The 18,915-nt window shown below is 39.7% G+C and overlaps 1 protein-coding gene across 4 annotated transcripts in view; it reads left to right on the top strand.

The window, feature by feature from the left end:
• Positions 1 to 1,585: 1,585 nt before the first annotated feature.
• EML4 (EMAP like 4) overlaps positions 1,586 to 18,915 on the top strand; it is a 157,759-nt gene continuing 140,429 nt past the window's right edge. For 2 of the 4 annotated variants that reach the window (XM_017544876.1, XM_017544878.1), the window contains exon 1: positions 1,586 to 1,881. In XM_017544876.1, the coding sequence (XP_017400365.1) occupies positions 1,857 to 1,881 (25 nt within the window). In that variant the 5' untranslated portion in view covers positions 1,586 to 1,856. The remainder of the gene's footprint in view (positions 1,882 to 18,915) is intronic. The other 2 variants (XM_017544879.2, XM_017544877.2) reach the window with 1 other exon arrangement.

Below are 18,915 nucleotides of genomic sequence, written 5' to 3'. Positions count from 1 at the left end.
GACAAAAGTGAGGTACACACTTCCAGGTCTGGACCATAAAACATAGGTATACAAATATGCCAAGTTCACATTCTTTTAATCGACCTAAGACAGAGAGCATAGTATGCAGACATAAAAGAGCAGCTGTCAGAATTGAAAACTTCTCAAAGATTTACTTCGGCTTAGTAGAAACTTATGTATATGAAAATGCCCATAGCAGAGGGAACATTGGGTAAATCATTTAAGTTTGAAGAGCAGGAAATCTTAGACACCGTTTAGTCTGTAACCTGAATTAATCTTGGCTGCCTTATGGCCAGTCTCCATATAGAATGGTATTTGGAAGAAACACAGGTCTGATATCCAAACAAGAAATGCAAAGCAATTTACATTTTTAGGGAAGATTTTTAAAGAGGCACCAAAGGGAGACGTGTATCACAAGAAGGTTTAACAGTCCTTTCAATCATTTAATTCCTCTAAGTCCCTCTCATCATGACATATTTCTTGTCTCCCTTCTTGTTTGTCCCTCTCTACTGCAACTGTGTGTAGTAGGACTGTTTTCCCCTAACTCAGCTCTTTATTATGTATTTATCAATTTATTATATATAGATCAATTTAGTTCTTCAGTTCCTTACAGCTCTTCTCTTTAACTCTTACTCTAATCTGCACAACTGAGCCGCAGGAGGGATTTGACAAACCATGAGAAAGTCTTTAGAAGTACGGAAATAGTGTTGGGGAAGGGAGGAGGAAGATGAAGGCTATGTATATTTACATGTATTGGTTACAAGTCCAGCCAACCCATTTGCAAATGAATAAAGTCATGCCTAAATAAATTAGGTGATTTAACACTCACTTCCTGTGTCATATGGAGTTGGGCCTAGAAATCAGTGTTATTTCATTTGAAGTAACCCTTATTATGGTTCCCTAGCAGGCCATCCTATAGCCTGCCATATATGAGTCATTTTGCACCCCTAGTTGACAGAACGCTAGAGAGAGTAAGGAAGCCTGAGTTTTTCCTTCTACTAGGTTCGATGACTTTGGGCAGGTGTTGTCCTCTCTAAGGCTCTGTTTTTCTTCATAAGAGCGGGGGGCAAGATGAACTTTGGGGTCATGTCCAGCACTAATATTCCTTGCTTCTCATCTGTCCTGGGCCCTGTGGCTGTGGCAGTGGTGCCATTGAGCTAGTCAAGAAGCTTCGCCCCCATTTGCCCCTCACCCTATTGTGGGAGAGGGAGAATGTCTCCTTCTTGGTTGCTTGTTTAGTGTCCTTCTAGGACCCACGTGGTGGCCATCTCCCCTTGACGGGGATCCAGACTTGGCTCTGAGGGCTTCCCAGGGGCTATAAGGGAAGAGGATCCTTCATGAATCAGAGTATCGCTATGCCTTATCCCCACCTGTTCCGAACCAGCTGCAAACCGCGGTTCCCCAGCCTTCAGCAGGCCCACCATGCAGGCGCAACCACCAGCCTGGCGCGAGGCTGACGAATGCCGAGGCCGAAGCAAGGTGAGAGGGCGGGCCTGGCAAGACCCCGCCTTCGTACCGTCACGTGAGAGGCGGAGTCGGAAGTGTGACGACGTGCGCGGGGCGGGGATACTGCTGCGCGCGGGCGCGGGGGCGGGGCGCGGCGCTCGCGGCTGGTGCCTGGGAGGGAGACCGGGCAGGCGTCTGAGCGGCGCGGCTCTCAACCTGACGGGGAAGTGGCTCGGGCGGCCGCGGCTGACTACCCGAGGGCGAAGAGACGGACGACGGAGGCGGGAGCTGGGACCCGAACCGGGTGACTTAGAGAGCGCGCGGGTCAGGCTCAGCGTCGGCCACTGTGTCGGTCCGCTGAATGAAGTGCCCGCCCCGCTGAGCCCAGAGCCCGGCGCTTTCCCTGCAAGATGGACGGTTTCGCCGGCAGCCTCGGTGAGTACGGCGGGGGAGTTCTGCCTCTTCTGCGCAGGGTGGGAACTTTGTTCCCTCCGTACACAGCCCAGGGCCTGCCCTCCCCCCTGCCCCTCGGGGTGGCAGCGACTTCCCTGCACATGTTCTCTTCGAGGCTGCCGCCCCTCCGCAGACTCCGGTGGATTGAGGGCCCCTCCCCCATGCCCAGCCCTCCTCCGTGCCAGACCCTCCTTTTCTCCCGGAGCCCCTTTCAGTGCGGGGCCCTCCTTCCCCCACAGTGGGAACCCCTTCCTTCTCAGGCCCCCAGTAGCTGGCACACCCCTCCCCTTACACTCATGGCTCCCTCCACGGACCCCCCCTTCAGGGTTGGGACACTTCTTCAAATCCAGGCTCCTCTTCAGGGTACAACATTCCACCTCCTTTCCACATACAGAACTCTTTTTCAGGGTGGGGACAGCCTTTACCCGCACAGAGCCTCTTTTTTAGGGTAGGGACCCTCATTCCCCCTACAGGAAGGGGGCATCCCCCGCCCCCCCGGTCTTCACTTTAAATTTGGAGACGACTTTTCAGTATCCTTCAGAGTAGTAGGCAACTTCCCCTTCATGCCCTCCACTTCTCTGAGCATTTTGCAGTGGTGGAGAGACCTAGAAGCACCGGAGCATCATTTGCTTAATACAGGAAAGGAAGAGGTGCATCTGTGTTAGGGGACCCTCTTTAAGAGTGAAAGCAGAAGTGTTTTCTGGCTCGGCATGCATGCTGGGGAGAAGTGATTCTGCCCAATGAATCAATAGGAAAGGGGGCCTCTATCAGGGAAGGAAAGGATTCTCCATTTTTGGAAGATGTTGTCTTTGTGGAATGGAGAAAGGGAAGAGGTTATTAAATAGGCTGAAGTGCCTTTTCAGTGTTCCCTTTCACTCAGTTGAAGGTAATCTTCTGACTAGGAAAATCCAAACTCCACGCTCCCCTGGAAGCTGAATCTGGAATTACTACTATTCTTTGAGGCCATTGGAATCTAGTAAAATATTTGAGTTCAACTGTTAGAATGGTGAGAGAAACAGTTTCAGCTTTGGCTGATACCACAGGTGTGTGATACCTACTGCTGGAATTGTATTTTGAGTATTTTGTATGCAGGTAGCTTGTATTCAAACGCCTTTCTTTTGTATTTCTTGATAATCTCTAATTGGTTAATGTTCACTGATTAGTGAGCAGTCCGGCCGTAGGCCATATTATATCCACACAATATCGAGATTAGATGAATTTTAAAAATCTAAAGTAAAAATGTAAGTCAAAGGGCATTATAGTTATTAAATAGTAAAATTCATAATTTTGGTCTTCACTTTTTCTTCGGCAGAAAAATTATCATAGTGCTTTCAGAGTGGAAATCCCAAAATAGGAGGCAACTGAGTGTTGTGTTACTCGTTCCTCCTCAAAGGCACCTGTTGCCCATTATCTAACCTTTGATGTCTTATAATTCCTTACTTAGGTTGGGTTCCTTTTAGAGAGACAGCCATTTTTCCCTGGTGCTTTTTTAGCCCCATGCATTGCTTTATTCACAGTAAATGTTGGACTGAAAAACTTGTCGTATATATCCATTGAAGGGCTAATTATATAGTAAAGTAAAAATTGAGCGTCTTTTTAGGGGAGGTTGTGGAGAGCTGTGGTATCTTTGTACTGTTTTGGGTCCTCATCCTGTAGGAATGGTGAGATCTCTATTCACTTTAACGTCTTTCCTGTTGATTCTAAGGACTTCTGGAGGGCTTGTTAAAGCTCCTATCTTCTGTAAGTGTTTAGAAGGAGTCTTTATCACCAGTTGGGGCACTTAAATTGATTTTCAAACATTGTCTATGCTTTGTAATAGCTTTCTTCTTAAGCAGTTCATGAGGCAAGTAATATAAGAGACCGAGAGATGAAGAATTGCAGTTGGGGCTTGCACTTTTCATAAAGAGCGTCGTTGTTGACCCTAATGTTGGATTTAAACAATTTATTTGATGCCATGCTTTTGGTGGTATATGATGAGACGTTTCTTTAGATATGGTGTTAATCAGGAACAGAGGAGACGTGCCTAACAGAGGAACCTGTGTCTGCAGATAGGGAAGGAAGTGGTTCCTGGCAGTATTTCTGGAGTTGCTCTTGAAGAAGATACTTCTCAGTAGGAGCTCTGTGCTTTCTCTTTCTGTCCCCCTTGTAAGAGTAAAACTAGGCCCCATCTTAATTGAAACCTTAAAGGGGTGGGGGAGGAGTAGTGCTGGTATATTTTACTGGTGTCTTTAAGCAGAGCTTTGCTGAGCTCTTGCCAAATTGCTTGTTTCTGTTCTCTGCAGTTAATTAGCCTGGAGCTTAGAGTTACATTGATCTTTATTTTATCATCAGGAGAGCCATGACTATAAAGGCAAGCACTTCTCTAGTAGATGTTTAAAAACTTTTTTTTTTTTTCTTTTTTAAAAAACCAAACAAGAATTCAAAACGTGTGAAGTTCTTCTGGGGTTACAAGTATTGAAAGCATTTATTTATTCTGAAGGAAGTATGTGTGTATCTCCTTTTACATATTAGATAGGTTTTTGAAAAATGGAAAAAAAAACTTTTTATAAGCAGAAAAATTGAGTACTTTATAAACAATAATTTTAGAGAAGAGATTATTTAAGAAAATCCTATGGTGGCTCATTTTGTGAAGTGAAACTTAAAATTCAAATAGTACCTTTGATGCGTGTTTAGATAAGAAAACCACTTTATTACGTGCATTTTAGATGTCTAATGGCAATAAAGACTAGGTAGTGGTTTTTGAAAACACAGAGAGGAATGATAGGGGTTGGCCATTTTATGAATGCCACATTGAAGTTACATGGTACTTGTTACATTATCTTTGTTTTATATAAAAACAACTGAAGAATTCTTTTAATCTCTGCAGCTGATGAATTTCAGGCAACTTGGCTGGCAGGTGCTTGTACGCTGGAATTTCCCTTAGGTATTATTAACGCATCTCTTAATTCACGAATTACGGTAACTTAAGGCAGCACTTTGGAAACCATTTTTTTTTTAACCTAGGAGAGAAAAGTACTCAATTACCTTGATGTCTTGCCTCCAAATCACTACATATAGATACACATTTGCAAAATGTATATACAGCATATATTTTAAATATCAGGTCTCTGTGCAAAAGTGGGAAACTATTGATACAGCTTTTCTTACTGATTTTTTTTTTTATAAGGCAGAGATTGGGGGCATTTCATGCTTAATCTTTTTAGAATCTTTTTCATAATAGAGGTTTAATTTTAAGACTTTTATCTTGGAATTAACCTAGAGATTTGTCTCTTTGCACTTGAAAGAAACCTTGTGCTTAACCATGTCAGGTTTAAATTTTCCTGCCTCAAAAGTTAAACAACAAAACTTAAAATCTTTTTCCCCCTAAGAAAAATCGTAGTGAATGAAATTGTTGGATTAGTATCTATGAGAAACAACATTCTGGGTACAGGGTGTAAATATGAACAAGTATAGCAGTATGCTTCCACTTACGGACTGTTTTCAGAAATTGGTCTTTTTTTTTTTTTTTGAGACAGAGTCTTGCTCTGTCACCCAGGCTGGAGTTCAGTTGCACAATGTCGGCTCACCACAACCTCAGCCTCTCAGGTTCAAGTGAATCTCCTGCCTCAGCCTCCTGGGTAGCTGAGGTTATAGGCTCCAGCACCACACCCGGCTAATTTTTGTATTTTTAGTAGAGACGGGGTTTCACCGTGTTGGTCAGGCTGATCTTGAACTATCTGACCTCGTGATCTGCCCACCTCGGCCTCCCAAAGTGCTGAGATTACAAGTGTGAGCCACTGCACCCGGCTGAAATTAGTCTTTTTAACAATCACATTGTTAGAACTGTGATTTCTCATCACAGATAATAGTCTTGCTTTCTTAAAGGAACAATGCTGTATATGATTTTTAAACATTAAAGCATTCCTTATTTACATGAAAACATTTTTCATGTAACATTTGGGGAGTTTTTTTTTTTTTTTAAACTTTCAATTTTTATTGGTTGCCTCTCAAGGATTGAAGATAGACTTAAGTTATGTAACAGTACATGAGTAGTAACTCTTAAATGGTTAGTAGAGCATCCTCAACATGAGTTAGCTAGAGTATTTCTCAACATGTATATGGGTTAACATCCAACATGGACTAGCACTATGTTTGGTGGTTCTTATGGGAAGGACAAATAAAAGACATGGTTTTTGTCCTTTTGGGGCTTACTGCCTGGTTTTTAAAATAAGTCTATGACCGGGTGCAGTGGCTCACGCCTGTAGTCCCAGCACTTTGGGAGGCTGAGGTGGAAGGATCAATTGAGCCCGGTAGTTTGAGACCCGTGGCAATATAGCAAGACCTTGTCTCTAAAAAACACCAAAAATAGGCATAGTGACATACACCTGTAACCCCAGCTACCTGGGATGCTGAGGCAGGAGGATCACTTGAGCACAGGAGTTCAAGGTTGCAGTGAGCTAGCATTGTACCACTGCACTCTTCTAGGCCACAGAGTAAACCTCTGCTTCTAAAAAAAAGTAAATAAAGTACATACTATATGTTGAGATGTTTATTAAGCCTAAGTACCAGAAATGGGGATGGAGGGAGGAAGCACCATTTAGAATGCTGTGCTATGTTTCATGCAAGTAACTTCTGAGGGAACATTTGTTGATTGCTAGATTTATCGCTGTAGACCTGGCGTTTTAAAACAATGAAATAATTTAGCAGTTCAAATTCTAGGGAATCTTTCCATCCTATGTTTAAGTTGGAATACTGTGTAGAAAAATGTGGTATTTTATATGTGGGAGTTTGTTTTTATAACATGTAAAACTTCAATATTCATAAGAAATTTTAGAAAAACATTTTGATTTTCAAATAATTCTAATCCTGTAAAAAAGTTTAGGGAAAGAATCAATTTCATTTAGTATTGCCTCGGTGTGGAAGATTCCCAAATCTATAGTGTGTGTGTATATATATATTTTTTTCGTGACAGAGTCTTGCTCTGTCTTCCAGGCTAGAGTGCAGTGGCATGATCTCAGTTCACTGCAACCTCTGCCTCCCAGGTTCAAGCAATTCTGCCGCAGCCTCCTGAGTAGCTGGCATTACAGGCATGTACCACTATGCCTGGCTAAGTTTTGCATTTTTAGTAGAGATGGGGTTTCACCATGTTGGCCAGGCTGGTCTCGAACTCCTGACCTCAGGTGATCCACCCACCTTGGCTTCCCAAAGTTCTAGTATTACAGGCATGAGCCACCGCACCTGACCCTGTAGTATATTTCTATGTGTGTATGTGATCTCTTGTTCTTTAGCTGTCTTAGGCTATTATAATGCCTTAATTTTGCATGCTGTATATGATTTTTAAATATTAATCTAAAGCATTTCTTATTTACAGTTTACAAAGAGCTTTTACCTCATTTAATCTGCATGCTAACCTTGGAAGATAAATTATTACCCTTTTATAGATGAAAAAGGTATAGAGAGTATGTTATATCTTTAAAACTTTGGGTCCAGGTTTTTTCTTTTTCTGTATGTTTGGGGGTGTTTGTATCTATGTTAATTTTATTTTTTCGAGACAGAATTTTACTCTGTTGCCCAGGCTGGAGTGCAGTGGCACCATCTTGGCTCACTGCAACTTCTGCCTCCCAGATTCAAGCGATTCTTGTGCCTCAGCCTCCCGAGTAGCTGAGATGACAGGATTGCACCACCACACCTAGCTAATTTTTGTATTTTTAATAGAGATGAGGTTTTGCCGTATTGGCTAGGCTGATCTCGAATTGCTGGCCTCAAGTGATCTGTCCACCTCAGCCTCCCAAAGTGCTAGGATTACAGTTATGAGCCACCATACCCAGCCTCATATTATTTTTAAATAAAACACAACAGGAAAAAAGAATAGAAAAATAAATTATCTTTAGCTCATTTACACAGCTGATGTTAACATGTTGATGTACTTGTTCTTAGTCTTTTCCTATGCTTAAGTTTTTAATAGTTAAAATCATACTGCAGACATAATTTTGCATTCTGTTTTTTTCATTGGATCCTAACCTTTTTTTTTTTTTTTTTTTTTAACTCAGTTTTTTCTGTTGGAATCCAGTGTTCTTTTCTCTACTTCATTACTGACTCTTTAGAACCCTCAAGTACAGTACATACCCGAATCTGAACTTCTCTTCTAAATCAGCTTCTTTTCCTTATTTCCTACTGACTGTATCACCCAGTCTTGAAATTTCAGAATCATGTTTGATTCTTTGCCATTTTTGCCTAGGGCATTAGAATCTCTTCTAAGACTTGTCAATTCTTGTCACCTATTCTCATCCCCTTTCTTTTCTACCACTGTAGTTCAGGTACTTAATATTTGATGCATGGATAATTGCATGGCCTGAAGAATCTACATCTGTCCATTTTATTTTGTACAGGGCCCTCAGATAAATCTTCCTAAAGCCATGCTTTACTTGTGCTGTTCACCGTCTCAGATTGCTTCATTGCCTTAACGACTACATTCATATACCTTAGCCTCTTCTCAAGTCCTCTGTCATCTCTTTCTATTGTCTCACCGTGTTCTGGCCAAAATGACTGATTTCTTGTTCCTCAAATTTTTGTCTTTTCATCCTGATGACTATTCTCAATACCTTTACCGGCTTAATTCAAATATTATTTCCTTTCTAAAAACATTTCTTTTTACTCCCAGCCCGAAGCATTCTTCCTTGAACACTTGATAGGACCACTCTTGGGGTACTTATTGCAGAATGTTTTTCTTATAGTTATAAGGTAAAAGTAATTATTACCAATCTTAAAATTATTATGTCTTATTTCCTTAAGCCAAATTGTTTTTATTTTTATATTAGTACTATTTTTTTTGAGGGAGTTTTGCTTTGTCACCCAGGCTGGAATGCAGTGGTGTGATCTCAGCTCATTGCAACCTCTGTCTCTTGAGTTTAAGACATTCTCCTGCCTCATCCTCCCAACTAGGTGATTACAGGCATGTGCCACCACACCTGGCTAATTTTTGTATTTTTAGTAGAGACGGGTTTCACCATGTTGGCCAGGCTGATTTTGAACTCCTGACCTCGAGTGATCCGCCCGCTGAGGCCTCCCAGAGTGCTGGGGGATTACAGGTGTGAGCCACCGCACCCACTGAAGCCAAATTATAAACCTATTGAAGGCTGAAACTCTCATGTGTCTTTGAAGTCTTGCAGTGGAGATTTCATGATCCAGTAAAATGTGGAGGAAAAAAATTAGGGACTAGTATATAGTTGATGACTTAACCTTCACTTTCATACCTCATTTTTTAAAAGAAATGACATTTGAAGACCAAAAGATTGTAATATATAGTCTCAGAATAAACAGTTGTAAAATTACTTTAAAAATTAAATATAGCTCATGCCTGTAATCCCAGCAGTTCGGGAGTCTAAGGTGGGTGGATCCCTTGAGCTCAGGAGTTTGAGACCAGCCTGGGCAACATGGTGAGACTCTGTCTCTACCAAAAGTACAAAAAAACTAGTCAGGCATGGTAGTACATGCCTGTGGTCCCAGGTACTCAGGCGGCTGAGGTGAAAGGATTGCTTGAACCTGGGAGGTAGAGGTTGCGGTGAGCTGGGATTGCACTACTGTGCTTCACCCTGGGTGACAGAGTGAGACCCTACCTCAAACAAGCAAACAAACAAAAACTCATTGTGTTCTTTTTTCTTATTTCACCTGAAATGAGTGAAATGTTCTAGACTTTGTCGGGAATCTGGTAAGGAATTCTGTGCCAGATTCTAGGGTATTATTTTCAAGTACAAGTCATGTGTATGACCTATTAATGGTTTTTGAAATCAGTTTAGTAGTGGTCAGGACCAACATTAGAAAAATGAGGAGAAAAGGAAGAGATAATATAAAATATCAGTACTGCATGTGATATTGCTTCATGGAACATTTAATTTCAGTTAAATACATTTACCTTAGATTTCAGCGTAGAATTTCTGTTGGTCAAAATCAGATGCAAGATACATTTTTAGTGGCTAATCCCTAACTTTGAGAGAATAGGTGAAAAGGTTGTCATACATGAAGAGGTGGATGAACAATTAGAAGTAATCATGAGTTGTGTGCTGTGTCTTTGACAAGTTCTTAGAGTCTGAATATAACGATTAGAATATGTTTAATATCAGTAGCAGCAAAAAGATATTAGTTCTAGAATCAATGTATTTTAGGCAAACTCAGTATGTAAAGAAGTGATTTTATAAAATTGATGGGCTAGGGTATATTTACCTTGCAAATCAATTATTTGCTTTGAAAGAGAATGTTTAGGCCAGGCAGGGTAGCTCACACCTATAATCCTAGCACTTTGGGAGGCCAAGGTAGGAATATCACTCGATGCCTGGAGTTCAAGACCAGTCTGGGCAATATAGCGAGACCCTGTCTCTACCAAAACAAAAACAAAAATTAGCTGAATGTGGTGGTGCATGCCCAGCTCCTTGGGAGGCTGAGGTGAGAGGATTGGTGGAGCCTGAGAGGTGGAGGCTGCAGTAAGCTATGATCATGCTACTGCTCTCCAGCCTAGGTGGCAGAGCGAGCAGTGAGACCCTGTCTTAGATAAATAAGAAAGTGGATTTTCCTTGTTTGTAGTGTGATAAGTATCCCCTATGTGATGCCTGTCACGTGAGAGATCCCTGGGAGCCAAAAACAACTGCAAAAAAGAGAATTTATCATGTTGCTTTATTTTTAAGCTCGTCTGATGGAATTGTCTGTGTCTTAACTGGTTCCCCACTTATTTGCTCAAGTACTTTTTCCCCCAGGAAGCTGTCTCAGATTAGTCTTGTACACTCAAACCATTGCACTATAGTGGTTCTAAAGTGGAGGAGGGTACGGAGCCCTTAACACCTAAGGGATCTGGGAGTGTAGCCAAAAGTTGAAATCTATTTAACTTTAAAATTCATATGATTGTTTTGCGACCATTGTAATAAAGATTTGTTCAGATAGGAATCATCAATAGATGCTAAATCTAAGGGGATATTTTGATGAGGAGCAGGATGTCTGCATGTTCTTAAATTTCTCCCCATATAATGCTTATTACTTGTAAGGGGGGAAAACAGTAACTCAATATGGTGGTAAAATCAGACAATACCTTGTGTGCATGATCAAAATAAATATCACCAGTGAATGTGGTGTGTCTATGCATGTGATTCCCTGAAAATAACACATCATGTATGGTGTTTACCAGCCATGACTTCATAGCCTGAATCTAATCATGAAGAAATTTTAAACTCCAGATGGGGAATATCCTATTTTTTAAAACGTTGGGGTGCTAGTTTTTCTTTTTCTTTTTTTTTAAATGTTATAAAAATAGAATCTGTGGAAACATTCCAGATTAAAGGAGACTTAAGAGATATGATAACTAAATGGACTGCCTGATTTTAGACTGTATCTTTTATAGAGAAGAAAATATAATAAATGATATTATTGGATCACTTGACAAAATTGGAATATGGTCGGTAGTAAGTATTGCATTAATATTTATTGAAGTTGATAACTGTCTTAAGGTTATGTAACAGAATATTTTTATTCTTAGGAAATACATACCAAAGTTTTTAGGGAGAAAGGGCCATGATGTTTATAACTTAATGTTTAAATGGTTCAGGAAACAAATGTAATACATATGTGGGTTTTTGTTTTGTTTTGTCTTGAGATGGAGTCTTGCTCTGCTGCCCAGGCTGGAGTACAGTGGTGCAGTCTTGGCTCACTGCACCTTCTGCCTCCTGGGTTCAAGTGATTCTCCTGCCTCAACCTCTCAAGTAACTGGGATTACAGGCGCATGCCACCATTCCCAGCTAATTTTGTATTTTTAGTAGAGACGGGATTTCAACATGTTTGTCAGGCTGGTCTGGAGCTCCTGACCTCAAGTGATCCACCTGCCCTTCCAAAGTGCTGGGATTACAGGCATACTGTGCCTGGTCATGTATACATATACATACATACATATATATGTATATATACACACATATATATACATCCACAGGAAGCAAATGGGTAAAATGTTAACAATAGGTTAATTTGGTGAAAGCTATGTGGATATTCTTTGTACTATTTTTGTTCTTACAGCTTTTCTGTGAGTTTGGAATCATTTTCAAATGGAAAGTTTTTTTTTAAATGTGAACTTTGCATTATACTTCATAGTATAGTATTTAAAAAATTTGAAATTATTCTGTCTTCCAGAAAATTCTAGGCAAACCCTTGAAATAAAATTATGGTTCCAAGAATATGTTCCGTGTATATATCATGTAGCTTCCTTTCATCCCTAAGCCTCAGTTTGAGAAACACGTCTCTGGTCCAAAGGTAGCTGTGGTTCAGATTTAGCTGACAGACACGTTTTGTTTGGCCCGTTTGAGTGTTTTAAAAATTGAGAAATTTCACATAACAATGTGGATCTTTGCTTTCTATTGAAAAATAGAATGATCTTGCCACTCTGGGCTTGCATTCCATTCCAGATAGTCTGTATATTCACTAAGTGGTATCCCAGGTTAGTGCCCTTATTCCCTACCTTACATGAAGCTTGTTTCAGTCATTTCTTTCCTGGCCTCTGTAGGCCTATGTTTGCAACCTTTACCTAGCTCAAAAGATGATGAAAGTGTCTGTCTTCTTTTTGAAAATTAAATTGCTAAATGGATGCCCTATCACCCTCTAACATTTTAGTGTTTATTTCCTATAAATAAGGTATTATTCTACACAACCATACTACAACCAACAAAATCAGGAAATGTTGATACATTACTAATTCTCAGACCCATTCTAGTTTCACTAATTGTCTCAATAATGTCTTTTATAGCAGAAAGATCTAGTTCAGAATTACATGTTGAATTTTGTTTTCATTTGTCTTTAGTCTCTTTGATATGGAACAGTTCCTCAGTCTTCCTTGGGTTTTGTGACCTTGACACTTTGTTTGGAAAGTTGCAGTCCAGTTGTTTTGTAGGATGTCCCTAAATTTAATGTTTCATCTTGATTAGATTCAAATTTATGCAATTTTGAGAGAAATGCTACAGAAGTGAAGCTGTGTTTTGTCTCGTTGGATCCTGTTAGGTGATCACATCACTGATGATGTCCATTTTGATCACTTGGTTTTTGCTAGATTTGGCCACAATTTTACAGTTTAAAAAATTTTACAATTTTAATAATTGTAAAATTATTTTTCTTGTTTTACTTGGTAGTTAAAAGCTATTTTCTAAGATGTGCTTTGAAACTATGTACATTTTCAGTTCTTCATCAGACCTTCAGTTTATTGGTTTATTTATATGTGTATGGACTCAGGTTTTTATTTTTTAATTTTTTAGCTTTTTATATTAGAGACAGGGTCTCACTTGTTGCCCAGACTGGAGTGTAGCGGCGCGATTGTGTCTCACCACAACCCCTGCTTCCCAGGCTCAAGTGATTCTCCTGCTTCAGCCTCCCGAGTAGCTGGGATTACTGGTGTGTGTCACTACCGCTTGGCTAATTTTTTGTATTTTTAATAGGGATGGGGTTTCACCATGTTGGCCAGGCTGGTCTCACACTTCTGACCTCAAATGATCCACCCACCTCGGCCTCCCAAAGTGCTGGGATTACAGGTGTGAGCCACCGTTCCCAGCCAGGTTTCTTACTTTTTTAGTGGGTTATAATCCATTACTGTTTATTTTGATGCTCAAATTGGCCCTGTTTTGGCAAGTAGATGCCCATATAAACTATCTGCTTTGTTCTTTTGCCATGATCTCCTTATCCTTTGATGACTTTCTTGCTTTGTGACACAATAAGATGATCCAGGTTCATCTTGTAGTTTTTTTGCTCCAGCCCTAGAACTAGTCATTTTGCCTAGGAGCCCTAGTTCTTTTATGGAGAAAGGTATTTAGAAACCAAGCTCTATGCACTAATTGTGTTCATTACTGCTGGAGTCCTCTTCACAGTAGTTAAAATAAAGGAACATATTTATGTACATATGTGTGTGGCAATGTGTAGATACAGATATATTTTTATAACAGCATAGGGTTAATTTTAGTTTCCTCCTTTTATATATTTATAATTACTTCCCCAACAGAAACCTGGCTTCCGTTATGCTTAACATATTTGTTTATTTGATGAGTCCTCCCCTACATAATCAATTTCCTGTCTCCAGTAGTTTCTGCTTCCTTGCCTGTTCAGGTTCTGATTGAACCTGTGCTGGCTGCCCGCTCATCTTATAGACATTTTCATCCCACCAGGCCTCCACCATCCTGTGCCAGGCTGCCTTTCTCATCCACCTGGTTGTTGATACCTTGCACTAAGTTCTGACACCCTATGCTGTGCTGCTGCTTTGCCAGAATAACCTCTTTACACACTTGCCTCGCACTGCCTGCCTTGATACCTTTCAGACTGAACTATGGGGGAAGGTGGGGAGAAACCTAATCATTTTTAGAGAAAACAATAGCTTTAATGAAAAAATTGAAAACTATAGCTTTTCCACCAAATATCACAAGTATTTCTTCATTTTATATATCACTTCCCAAATGCTGTTTACATGTGCATTAGTCTGCTAGAGCTACCATACTAAATTACTACAGATTGGGTGGCTTGAACAACAGAAACATGTTTTCTCACAGTTCTGGAAGCTAGAGGTCAGAGATCAATGTTTCGGTAGGTTTGATTTCTTCTGACACCTTCCTCCCTTGCTTGCAAGTTGCCATCTTTTGTGTCCTCATGTGCCCTTTTCTCTGCACATATCACTGGTGTCCTGTGTGTCCAGATTTCCTCTTATAAGGATACCAGTTGTATTCGATGAGGCGTCCCCGCCATCTTTACCAAAAGTACAAAAAACTTAGGCTTGGTGGTACACACCTGTGATCCCAGGTACTCAGAAGGTTGAGGTGAGGAGATTGCTTGAGCCTGGGGGGTAGCTCAAGCCTTACAGTAAGCTGAGAGCACCACTGCACTCCAACCTGGGTGACAGAGCGGTGACTGAAACTATAGATCCTAGAATGAAAATCTAATGATTTAACAAATATTTATTAAGTAAATACTATATGACAGGCATTGTTTTCACACTGGGAATGTCAGTGAACAAAACAAAAATCCCTGCTCTCGTAAAGCTTGTATTATTGTGAGGGGAGATAGACAATAAAAAGTTTTTACTAAATTATTCACTCTTCAGAGGTCAGTGGCTTTTGTACAAACGACATCTACATTTTCAGTTATAAGCACATTATCCGTTTTTCTTAGCTTTTTTTTTTTTTTTTTTTTGGGAGGGTGTGTCTTTCTTTGTTGCCCAGGTTGGAGTGCAGTGGCGTGATCTCGGCTTACTGCAACATCCGCCTCCTGGTGCTGGCAATTCTCCTGTCTCAGCCTACCTAGTAGCTGGGATTACAGGCATGTGCCACTATGCCCGGCTAATTTTTTGTATTTTTAGTAGAGTCAGGGTTTCATCGTGTTAGCCAGGGTGGTCTCAATCTCCTGACCTCATGATCCACCCGCCTCAACTTCCCAAAGTGCTGGTATTACAGGTGTGAACCACTGTGCCTGGCTGCACATTATCCTTTTTTCTTAGAATAGGTGTTGGTGACATAACCTGTGTTGGATTTGGTTGTGTCAAATAATACAGAAAGGTAATCTGGATACAAAAACAGGTAGTTAAAACATTGATAGCTGTCCTAGGGCTACTTTGTTATCATACATCTTAGTCTCGGTATCTGATTTTGATAGGTTTTTGGTATATGTATATGCATGTACAAAATACACATGCCCATTTTGCAGGCTTCCCTTCTCAGTTCCTTTATCATTTATATTTAAGGTCTTATTATTTACTATACTATTATGGTTGGACATATATTTCTTTTTATTTTTAGTATTTGTTTCTTATTAAAGAATTTGGCTGCATTTCAATAAAATCTTTTCTTTTTTCAGGTTAATTATTATAGGTCACTGTTTATCAATCTGGGTTCAGGACCTCTATCCAGTTACTAGAGAATTCTCGGGATGCTGAGGAGGTCTTCAAACAGCTGTTTGTGGGTGGTGGTGTTGGTAGAGGCAAACAGTGGGTTGTGTGACCAGGATGAGGTCACCTCTTCCACCTTCTGGCCCTCTTTCTTTCCGGACTTTAACACCTACTTTGGTACTTAAAGCAATTTGGGCTATTTTTTTGTGCTCTGAAGAGTTGTTTAGTAGTAGCACCTGTAAGATCATCATCTTATAGGTGTTTTTTGAATGAGTCTATGTCACAGCAACAGAGTTGTTTTCAGTAGTTTGAAAACCATTGATACGATTTTTACCTCATTCTATTCTTATTTAACCTACATATGGTCACCAAATTATTCTAATACACCATTTCATTGTCACTCCCTGGTTTAAGAACTTTCAAGTTTCTATGAGATAAATTCTAACATGGTGTCCAAGTTGTCCTGCCACCTGGCTCTCATCTACCTTTCCAGCTTCACTCCTTACTACTGCCCCTACATGGATTCCCTCAGTATCCCTTTTCTTGCCTCATTTTTTTGTTAACTGGTTTCTTCTTATACCATTATTTAATATCTTCCCTTTCTCTTACTAATTTCTGTTTATCAAAACTAGTTTAAGGTCCACCTCTTCTTTTGACCATGTTAATTAATCCACAGGGATTTTATCTCCTATTTTCTAAAATCTAGCACGTTTGGTTTTACTTACAGAGACCAATCATATATTTGCCTTATGTTGTTAAGTCATATATAGCCGTTTAAGTATTTCATGTTTATCTTGTCTCTTCAGTTAGGCAATACGTTTCTTAAGGACAGGAATGTGTCTTATACTTGGTTGAATACATTGCCTTTTGAGTGGTAACTGCTCTCATATCCAGTGCCTGACTGCTTTGGCCAATGGGAAAAGCCATAGGATCAGTGGATTGATATAATTCTCTTTAATCTTTTTATTTTTATGTAATATAGTTTTCTTTCCTTTGTGCAATGATACATCTGTGACATATTGGCAAAGTCATTAGTCCTGGAGTAATGTAATACCTTAGCACATATTAATTTTTAAAATTTTATTTTATAAAGAAACTGAGTTGAAGAAAGAGAAAATAACTTGCGTAGAATCAGTGGTTGACAAACTACCACCTTCTGACCAGCCTGGTCTCTTTTTTGTTCTATCTGAGAAAATGGTTTGTACATTTTTAAGTAGTTGAAAAATCACAAGAATATTGTGATACATGAAAATCATGACATTCAAATTTCAATATTCATAATAAAATTGTATTGGAACATAGCCATACTTATTTACTTAGGGATTGTCCATAACTGCTGTCATTTGACAGTGGCAGAATAGAGTAGTTGTAACAGAGACAAGATGGCCTGCAGAGCCTAAAAGTCTGTACTATCTGGCTTTTTATAGAAAAAAGTTTTCAACCCTTGCTTAAGATAAACTTATGGTAGAGCCATGGTTTAATTCTAGGCAGTTAGCCTTTTTTAACCATACTCTCCTGAACATAGTATGGGATCTTTGGGGACCCGCTAAGTAAATATTAATAATAGAGTAGAGAGAGGAGAGATGAAGGCAGGAGAGAACCATATCACTGAGGATCTTCAGTGTCATGCTGAAGAGTTTGACTTTGGCCCTCAAGGTGATGGGAGAGCCACTAAAGTACTTTTAATCAAGGTTGGATTTTAGAAAGTTTAGCCTGCTGATACTGGGGATTATGAATTGGAACAGACAATATTGAGAATAGGAATATCAGTGTGGAGTTTTTGCAGTAATCTGGGAGAGACATAATGAGGGGCCTGAAACAGGTCTCTTTCCTTTAGTAGCAGGATGGGAGATACGGACAGATTTAAAATTAAAGGAAAAATCTACAAGACACTCTCGTGAATCAGGCACTTTATGCATATAATTTTAAGTGTTCCTAACTCTGAAATACTATTTTATAATACAAATTTAAAAGGCTCAAAAAAGCCGTAAGTGGGATAACTGGAGTTTGATCTTTAAAAGTCTTTGCTTGTTTCACTGAACTTTTGCTCTGTCTGTTTTTACCTGGGAATAGTGCTACCTAATTACTTTGGATTGAATCACTTTTTCTATTTTCCAAATAGCTTATGATTGCCACAGAAAAATACATAGCCAAATAACTAAGGAGATTCCGAACTACGTCACTATGTGCTTTTATTTTCCTGTATTAAGTACAGGTTTGTTCACTCTGGCTCCAGAATGAATTTGAGTTTTGACTTTTTGAAAGTCCTTCATTTACATTTGAAAAAAAAATTCTTTAAATGTAAGATAAATATTTTTAATGCCTTAACTTGACAAACTTGCCACAAACCCTAGGGTAGATCTATGGAATTTGAAAAACAGCAGATAAGATAAAGACACATTCCTAAGAGATGTATGAGAAAGTGTTTTTAGAGCAAGGTTTTGAGAATCATTTTCTTTTCCTTGCTTATTAATCTCTTCCTACCTCACATCACTGACATTTTGTTTTAACCCAGGATAAGGCAGTCAGCTATTTTTGTCAGACTTCATGGACTTATTTAAAACTGGGTATACTCTGCTCCGTTGGGGATTTGTCTGGCATTTTCGTTATCAAATGCATTCTCAATACAAATTCTCACAGTCCTTTGTTTTAAAACAACATTAGAGCATTTCATATCTTGGTTTTAGAGAATAGAACTACAGAGTAGTATTCAGATTTCAAAATTTTTAAATCAGCTTTATTGAGCTGTCTGTTACCTGTAATAAAATATGACAATTTTAGGAGTACAATGGGCCTTGAAAAAATTTGTATAATTGTATATCCACTACAACAATCAAGATACAGAATATTTTCGTTAACCAAAAAATTCTCTCATGCCTCTTTGTAGTCCCTTCCCTCTACCTCCAATTCTTGGTAACTGCTGATCTGCTTTTTTTCCCTTATATTTTGTCCCTCCCTTTCCTTCCTTCCCTTTTCCTTCCCTCCTTTCCTTCTCCTTCCCTCCCTTCCTTCCTTCCTTGCTCTGTCGCCAGGTTGGAGTGCAGTGGCACCATCTCTGTTCACTGCAACCGCCACTTCCTGATCTCAAGCAATCCTCTCACTTCAGCCTCCCAAGTAGCTGGTACTATAGGCACACACCACCATGCCCAGCTAAT

The sequence above is a fragment of the Cebus imitator genome, unplaced genomic scaffold (genome assembly GCF_001604975.1).
Source record: "Cebus imitator isolate Cc_AM_T3 unplaced genomic scaffold, Cebus_imitator-1.0 Scaffold172, whole genome shotgun sequence".
Taxonomy (NCBI): domain Eukaryota; kingdom Metazoa; phylum Chordata; class Mammalia; order Primates; family Cebidae; genus Cebus; species Cebus imitator.
Note: the sequence above shows the minus strand (reverse complement) of the source record. Positions and strands in the feature narration are given on the sequence as shown.